At 39.9% G+C, this 9,634-nt stretch overlaps 1 protein-coding gene across 1 annotated transcript; it reads left to right on the plus strand.

Moving 5' to 3' along the window:
* Positions 1-515: 515 nt before the first annotated feature.
* Positions 516-4,041, plus strand: LOC126387184 (zinc finger protein OZF-like; the record flags this gene model as incomplete). The annotated part of the gene is made up of 5 exons (XM_050039733.1): positions 516-577; positions 659-811; positions 1,998-2,217; positions 2,380-2,631; positions 3,004-4,041. Coding segments are annotated over 5 exons (1,307 nt in total), but the record flags the coding sequence as incomplete, so codon positions are not given.
* Between the last annotated feature and the right edge of the window lie 5,593 nt (positions 4,042-9,634).

Raw genomic sequence — 9,634 nt, forward strand, 5'->3', positions numbered from 1 at the left:
GGAGTGGAACAAAACTCTAAACCAGAGATTCAGTTAAAAGTTAACCCTGACAGCTGACAGAGAGGGGGACTGTTTAAAGCTATTAAAGCGGGCTACTGCATAATGGGCCGGTACACAAACGGCCATAGTGGAACGTCCTGCCTGAGCAGAGCTGCAGTTTTATGTTAATTTTGGTCGTTTAAACTCAGGATGTCAGCTGTACTCACTGGTGTTTAGCAGCTGCTGTGTTGTTGACAAAGACCCGATGAACTTGGCCGTTTGGATTTTCTTTCAAAGGGAACCAGAGACTTGTCTTGACCTCAGCGTGGCTGCCACTCCGACAAGCTTAAGTTTCATTTCTGGGGTGTGACATTGAGGCTCTCCTCTCCGATGTTGCTCTTCCTCTTACTGCAGCTTTGCTGGTTAGGTTTCGTTTCCCCTCTAACTCACATGGTTACTGGGAAGCACTACAATGTTCTTTGTGCTCTGTAACTTGACCATATAATCTAATAAATATGAGTCATCTGTTTATACAGGAAACAGACCCCAGCATCGCCGTGGCAACCAAGAAAATCATGCTGCAGAGAACCACAGCCAGGTGAGCAATTACAACCTGTAGATGTTAAATCGAACTTATCTGCCTGGTCACATTCATTCATTGTTGCTTTATATTTTCAAGACATCCACGTGGAGCTTTGGTCATCATATAGCATTCAAGCTGTGGGACCAAAACCCAAATTCATCTCACTGGAGCGCAGCAGACGGCCACCAGGCTTATGGTGCCCCAGCAGGAGCAAGTATTAATTTCAGTGCCCTGCACAGGGGCACAGCGGTAAGTGATACCCTGACCTCCCGGATGAAGTAGACAATAATAAACTGTCATCCTTGGCTTCAGTTGTTACTATGAGGAAGAGGCACAATGAGGTGGAGGTTAATGTAAAACTGTCAGTAGGTGGTGCTGTAAATCCACTAAAGCCTTAAAATAAGGCCTTAATAAATCTTTCAAAAGTCTTAAAAATGCCAAGATGAGGAAAGTAGGCCTTTATGAATATTTTTTTCCTAATGTTGCATTGTAAAATCTAAAAATAATTGCCAACATCTATTTTTCTAAATAGTTCATTAATATCTCTCGCATTAACGTTCTGCAGATCATGATAGCAGAACCAACAACACTCATATTTTGGCAATGTATACGAGGCTCTGTGTATTTTATACAAATACTTTGGACAGATGATTCCCACCAGCCCCAGCATGGTGGGAATCAAGGCAGTGGGATCCCAAATGCAGAGTGAGAAACACAAAAATGCCAAGAACACTCGCCAACAAACGGCAGGTATTAATTCCCCAGTTCTTTTCTACCCTCATTTCCTCCACGCTTCCACCGCCATCTCTAATACGAGCACCAGGATCAGCAGCTTAGGCTGTAATATATATTTCTAATGTTTTGAGGCAGATTTGTTTTTGTAAGATGGTTTCTTCATTCGTTTTCCGTAACCGCTTATCCTGTTGAGGGTCACGAGGGGGCTGGAGCCTATCCCAGCTGACATTGGGCGAGAGGCAGGGTACACCCTGGACAGGTTGCCAGACTATCACAGGGCTGACACATAGAGACAGACAACCATTCACACTCACATTCACACCTACAGACAATTTAGAGTCACCAATTAACCTGCATGTCTTTGGACTGTGGGAGGAAGACGGAGTACCCGGAGAAAACCCACGCTGACACAGGGAGAACTAGAAACTCCGCACAGAAGGGCTCCCCCACCTTGGGGTTTGAGCCCTCCATCCTGGATTCGAACCAGGAACCCTCTTGCTGTGAGGTGACAATGCTAACTACTGCGACATTGTGCCGCCCAATTGGTATTGAAGGTCATCTTCATCAGTTGAGTGCCTGTTGAAATTAGCTGTAGAATAATGGTTTAATGATATGAGTCATACAGTAATGTTCTTTTTAAATCATTCTGTTTTACAAAGAAATTATGATGGTGATGATTTCAAACCTCTCATGGTCACAGGGGCAGGAGCACTTTAAGCAGAGCCGTCCAGTGGAGCAGCCCCCCTGGCCTTCTGGGACCTCCTCTGTATCGCCACCCTCTGAGCTCGGCCTCACCACACCCCTCCCACATAACATCACCACGAATAAAATACACCTGAGCGACACGGGTGCAGAGGTAAATCACCATGAAGAACACAGACCTGAAACACAGGAGCAGGATCACAGCACAGCACCTACAGGTGAGTCTGACTGAAGTGCTATTGTTTTTTGTGAACACATACAAGTCATACAGATTTGTAATCTCAATACGCAATACTCAAGAACCCTACAGAACTTTTAAAACATTTCATGTACACCAACTTTTTGTTATTATTATTATTATTATTATTGTTATTTTTTAGAAGAAACTTTAATACCACCAGAACCTGAACACGACAGCTCCCATGAACAGCCTCAGGGAAATCCGTCTGAGGGGCCTCGCAGACTCAAGAAGAACTACGACTGTCCGACCTGTGGCAGAGTCTTCTCTCACAACACCGCTCTGCAGCGACACCTTGTGATTCACGTGGGGAAAAGACCTTTCAAGTGCTTCATTTGTGGGAGAGGATTCACCCAGAGCGGAAACCTCAAAACACACATGAAAGTGCACAGAGGTCAGAGGCGATAAGATGCTCCAATTTTCTTTTGAGAAATATTTGTATTTGGAAGTGGCCCATTAGCAGGCTAGTTACCTTAGCTGCTACAGGGACACATGTTCACACAGTTTATTCAAACAATAAATTTATACCATTTACTCCTCTCTCATTACAGTATCCTTTTTGTGGAGCACTTTTTACTGTGACAGGCTCAATAAAAATGACGATGTGACTGTCTAAAGCTCAAAATTTGCAAGAAAATCCACTGATTTTAGTGATTTTATTGATATGAGCAGATTTTGCAGCAAAAAAAAATCTATGTTTTAAATGCTTAACGATGCAAAACTGTCTAAAAATGAATGACTATGAATGTCTTTGTTTTTCTTACAGGAGAGTTACCAAATTGGACATTGGTTCGAGAGAGTCCCCCGAAAGAATCTCATGTGACAGTTCATGTGTGTGGAGAATGTGGCATGGACTTCCCTCAGAAGCAACAGCTGGAAGAACACTGCCAGAGTCACAAAAAGCCTTATGCCTGCCCTGACTGTGGCAAGACATTTAAAAACGAATACTATTTCAAAATACATAAGCGCATTCACTCAGGAGAGTCACCTTTCCTCTGTACAGAGTGCGGTAAGAGCTGTGTCACAGCAGATTCACTTAAAAAACACGAGTTGACTCACACTGGAGAAAGGAATTTCCACTGTGATCAGTGTGGGAAGGCGTTTTCACAATCCTCCCATCTCAAGGTGCACCTCAAGACTCACACTGGAGAGCGACCTCACCTCTGCTCAATCTGTGGTAAAAGTTACTCCAAAGCGTGCGATCTGAAAGTTCACCTGCGAGTTCACACCGGAGAGAAACCGTATACTTGTGACAAATGTGGCAAGTGCTTCTATTACTCTCAAGGTTATCGAGCGCATCTGAAGATTCACGACAAGAAGCCAAAGCCTCAAACAAAACCGCTGGGGAGACCAAAACAACAGCTGTCAGTGGCACATAATCAATAATGTCACCTGGGAGTGTACACTAGTCTGAGAGGATATAAAGAGGAAAAGTTAATATATTAAAAACAGTATTGGTTTGAGCTCTGTTACTGTGTGAAACTTCAAGTGAATGAAGTGATAATTCAGGTAATATTATAGTAATCACATGCATATGGTATGCAGTCTTTGCTACTAACTGTGATTCACCTAAAGATGAATAATAATTTGACTGTTTGAGTGTTTGGAAACGGATTTTCACTGCATTTTCTTCAAAAGAACTGAGCTAAAAAAAAGCTTGTATTTTGAAATATTTTACTTGTGACATCTAATAACTTCAGATGTTTGTTATTTTAACAGAACTTTTATTTTTGTATCTGAATTCATAAATATAAGCTGCTATATGCATTGGATTATCACGACCATGCAGCAGGATAATGCTGTACTTCAGTGTTGGGCATTTATTTTTGTATACAAATTATTTTTCTCAGTTTTTTCTGTCATGCTCCTCCTTGCCTCTCAATTTGGGAACCAATGATTTAATCTTTGAACATTAGCCATCATCCATACATCACTGCTCAGCATCTTATCTGGCTCTAAGTCTCAGTAGCAAAGTTGGACAGATGATTTTTTTCCCTCAGACATGACCTCCAGTTTGTCCAAGAGGACCCTGAGACATCCTCCAGTCTTACCTGTCCAACATGCCTGGAAAACCGTCAGCGGGAGGCATCTAGGATCATCAAGAAATAAAAAGGTTTGGAACTTTTCTGCTTGTTTTATGGTTTTTGACTTGAAGGGTATGTTGTCAGTTTACCTTTTTCCAACCAAAGGATTGGCTTACCTTCAACCGCAACAGGATATGTTCAGTTCCACACTACTACTACTACTACTACTACTAATAGTAATAATATAGAAACACATTAAGTACTCTCTTCTTACTGATAAGCATTGGGCGGTGGTGCAAGAAGTACTCAGATTTTTTAAGTAGAAATACTATGGTCTAAAGATTCCATAATTACAAGTAAAAATCCTGAATTCAAAATGTTATTTAAGTAAAAGTATGCAAGTATTACAAGCAAAATGTACTTCATGTATCCAAGGTAAAAGTACTGACAAGGCAGAATGGCTCCTCTCAAAATGTTGTTTCTACGGATTTTTTTAAATCAATATCAACTCCTTCCAAGCATTTTAATGTTGCAGTTCTTGCAAGTGGAGCCAATTTTAGATTATTTGTGTAGGTTAATAGTATAGAAGGTACTCTATTGTATTTAATATATATGTTAAAAAAAAAAAAAGTGTCAGATGTAGTGGAGTGAAAATAAATCAACAAAAGCATGTACTTTGAAAAATATGCCTATTTTAGTCAGATTTGTTTTGTATCTTAATTCATACATATAAGCTGCTTTATGAACTGAATCATCGTGACCATGCAGCAGGACAGTGGTATACTTTATATACTACCAGGTACATTAATAGTATAGCACTGCATTACATTATGTAAGCATATATTTTAATGTGAATAGTAATCATTAGTGTGGAATGAATTTAGTGGAGTAAAAAGTGCAATTTCCTCCTGAAATATGACATATATCATAAAGTAGCATAAAGTGCAAATATAGTACAAATATGTAAAAGTGTACTTAAATACAGTACTTGAGTAAATGTACGTTACACGTGCATTAAGTATATGACTAACGTCAATATTATACACGTTATTCCCTTATATGTGTATGTTTTAGGTGAGCGATTGCTGACTATTTTTTGATAATACAATGATTATTTAATGTGATAAGCACACGTGTTTGCGGAAAGCTGCAGTAAACGAGGATTTAAGAAGTTATATTAGTGGGGCTTTTATTTTGGTTTTAAAAGTACCGGAAGTTCCGACACTACTGTAAGTGGCTAGCAGCTAAAGCTAGAAAGGTTGTCATCAGCCCCAGACGCTTATTTAATTTAACTCATCAGTCAGGTGGCATTTATTCAAATTGAATATAATGAGCACAAAAAAGACAGAGACGTAAAAACATTGCCAAGTCGTTTTAATAAACTTAAGTCGAGCGGCTAAGTTACTTTTTAGCCGATGGAAAAATCCATGCTGAGGTTGGTCATGTCTGTTGTTAGTTGTTAGCTAACGTTCGCTGAGTTAACGAGTGTTTAATAAGTGGAGGTTAAAACTGCTGCAGATTTAATGTGTTAGTTTTACGTTAGACAAGACTGTGAGTCTGTCGGGACCGTTATTTGTTATTGTTGATTAGCGGCTGTGTACGTATAGGAGCAACGGGTCTTGCTTGTTATTCGGCGTCCCAGCTGATGAAAAGACCAGTAGCTGGATATTAAAACACCAGGTAAGATAACATTACATTTGTGCATGGAGCAATTAACAGTTACCTTGCTAGCTAAGTTAGCTAGCTAGCTGGTGTTGGTGACGTATATTGTGCGAGACGATGTAGTTCACTGAGGTTTAGTACTATGATAGACTGTGACTTCCTTGACTTGCAAAATTATAATTTAAATTGACAAATATGTGTAATTCATGGCAGAATGTTAAGGGGGTCCAAAAAATTGGCGATAGATAAAGTGCCATTACTAATTACACAGGTATGTCTGTCCGCAGCTCAACTCGCAAACTACTGGTCCTATAGTGATGGGCAAAGCAGTTCTTTAGATGTTACTGAATCACTAAAATCAGTTCATTAAAAAGATTCGTTCAAAAGATTCGTTCACCGAATCGTTCAGTGCTTGGCGGGAAGAGCCCTGACTGTGTACTGTGTAGTCTGACTCACTGANGTTCTTTAGATGTTACTGAATCACTAAAATCAGTTCATTAAAAAGATTCATTCAAAAGATTCGTTCACCGAATCGTTCAGTGCTTGGCGGGAAGAGCCCTGACTGTGTACTGTGTAGTCTGACTCACTGAACTGATACACGGCTAAACGATTCATGATTCAGTTCAGTTCACAGCTTCCGGGAGTGCTGTGGCAGTGTTGCTTTGACAAACACGTTTGTCAACACCAGGTAAGATAGATGCTTTGACAAACACGTTTGTCAAAGCAAACACGTTTATTAATCATGATATTTTAAGTGTCTATTGTAAATTAACGCTGTTTAGAATGAGGGTTTTTTAACTGGTCTACGACATTTCGGCATTGGGCTCAGGGCTAGGCAGTCCCTCCCTGCACCCTGGCTGCCTCGTGACTCTCGAGTGATTCATCGTTCGTGCGGACCGAATAGGCAGTTCCACTCCCGGCCTGCACGCTCGCTGCTGTGCTCAACTGAACCGAGAAATGAACGAATCAGTTCCGGAAGTGATTCAGTTCAGTACATTCACTCAACAGATTTGTTCTTTTGAACGATTTGTTCACGAATGACACAACACTACTGGACCAAGCAGCCAGATATTTTGTGTGCACATTTATGACAATGTTCAAGGAAGTGTCTTGGTTGCAGTGATGAACAATCTGACAAGTTATAATCAATGTTGGAAATTATCATCAGCCAGCAGCCAAATGCTGGTAAAATATGCAAGTAGCTGTAAGATGTGCTTTACTCACCTGCCCAAAAAAGTAAATAAACAAAAACCAAAAACCCCAATGGTAATCGACTGAGCGGCTGATAGATTTTGGAATGCACCAGCCATAGTGGCAGGTAGACAAAAAGTTTCCAACCCTGGTTATGATCCAGTTGCATAATCAAAATACAGTCCCAATGTTTTGAGACAGATTTGTTTTTGTAAGATGGTATCTGTTGTCATCTCAGTCTTTTGGGTGCCTTTTGGAATAAGCTGAAGAATAATGGTCTAATAATTAGAGTAATACAATCAAGTTCCTTATAAATCATTCAGTTTAACAAAGACATGGCAGCTGCATTTTAGTTTGGAAAACTGATTTTGTGCAAGCACCAAAACAATAAAATGAAACTCTATAACTAGAGATGTGGTGATTATTTAAAACCTCTCATGATCACAGGGGCAGGAGCACCTTAAGCAGAGCTGTCCAGTGGAGTATCGCCACCCTCTGAGCTCGGCCTCACCACACCCCTCCCACATAACATCACATCAAAGAAAATGCACCTGAGCGACACGGGTGCAGAGGTAAATCACCATGAAGAACACAGACCTGAAACACAGGAGCAGGATCACAGCACAGCACCTACAGGTGAGTCTGACTGAAGTGGTATTATTTTTTGTGAACACATACAAGTCATACAGATTTGTAACTGAAATAAGCAAGATGTTCATGCTGTCAAGATTCTACCTCAAATTATGTTTGAGCTTTAAACTAAAATCTTTTTTAGGTATTTTTGTAGTTATTAAAAGAATCTACAGTCCACCAGGAAATTCACAGATAGTAAGCCCGGAACAACATGTCAGTATCATGTTGTGACATTTGTATAATAATTATGATAATAAAGAAACAATATGGAATAAAGTCAAAGTACATGATTTTATTCCAAAACAGATAAAGTTTGTAGTGTAGTTTTATTTGAAAGGGGGCAGTAAAAAACAAAGTCACTGCCTAAAGCTCCACCAATTAATATTTTCATATTAACAGTGGATAGAATTACCTCATGTATGTAAAAGGTGTTGCTCATTCTGATGAACGCACACATGACTGCAGTAATATTCTCTACAGACCTTTTTAGCATCTTTTAGCTCATTGTACAGAGTGAGTATTTCTTAACTTATATTCCTCAGGTGTTCAGAAACATGACTCTGAATGAATGCTGGTGTTGCTCCGTGTCTGCTGGATGTGTAGACAAGCAACTGTTTTCTAACAACTTTGTTCGCCATATCAACTTGTGTCAATGCTGTGTTTACAATTTGTTTCTGCTGTTCTGAGGTGACAAATCAGACCCACTACTACTTTTTTTTTCTTTAGAAGAAACTTTAGGACGACCAGAACCTGAACTCAGCAGCTCCCATGAACAGCCTCAGGAAAAGCCATCTGAGGGTGCAAAACAATGCCAGCAGCCTCGCAAACTCAAGAAGTACGACTGTCCGACCTGTGGGAGAATTTTCTCTGACAACACCGCGCTGAAACGACACCTTGTGATTCACGCGGGGAAAAGACCTTTCAAGTGCTTCATCTGTGGGAGAGGATTCACCCAGAGCGGAAACCTCAAAACACACATGAAAGTGCACAGAGGTCAGAGGCAACAAGATGCTCCTTTGTCTTTAATTAGATACACTTCTTTTTTTTTTTTTTTTTTTTAAATTAGATGCTTTTGGGAAGCTCCGCTCATGTGTTTTTCAGTTAAAGTCATTGTAAACTAATCTAAAATTGTATCTTTCTTATTTTTTTCCTCATCTATATGACAGATAAGCTTTGTCAATCTGATCTTGTGCTTCCACTGAAGTCTTCCCATGCTAAAAAGTGTTGTTTTGGGTTTATGTGTAGAAATAATAATTTATTCATATTGTGGGACTTGCATAGACTATGTCCTAAAGGCCCAGTCACACCAAAAAGTGGCACAGCATAATTCTTGGTTCTTGATCAGTAATGTGTCAGATGTTCACAAAATCTCAGTTAGTCAGTCAATTTTATATGTCATATGTTCTCATAAAAGGTAGACCTACAAGTCCAGTCAGAAGATAAATTTGCAGCATTTACTTTCTTAATAAAAGTGACATTGCAACATGCTGTAAAAGCAAAAAGTGTTTGTGGATTTACTTTGCTCACATGAGAAAATCCACTGATTGCAGTTATTTCATTGATATGAGTTGATTTTGCAGCAAAATGTCAATGTTTTAAATGCTGGTGTGGCTGGGCCTTAACAATACAGAACTGGCCGCAAATAAATGACTATGAATGTCTTTGTTTTTCTTACAGGAGAGTTACCAAATTGGACATTAGTTCGAGAGAGTCCCCCGAAAGAATCGCATGTGACAGTTCATGTGTGTGGAGAATGTGGCATGGACTTCCCTCAGAAGCAACAGCTGGAAGAACACCGCCAGAGTCACAAAAAGCCTTACGCCTGTCCTGACTGTGGCAAGACCTTCAAAACGGAATACTATTTCAAAATACATAAGCGCATTCACT

Source organism: Epinephelus moara, unplaced genomic scaffold, assembly GCF_006386435.1.
Source record: "Epinephelus moara isolate mb unplaced genomic scaffold, YSFRI_EMoa_1.0 scaffold2642, whole genome shotgun sequence".
In the NCBI taxonomy this organism is placed as follows: domain Eukaryota; kingdom Metazoa; phylum Chordata; class Actinopteri; order Perciformes; family Serranidae; genus Epinephelus; species Epinephelus moara.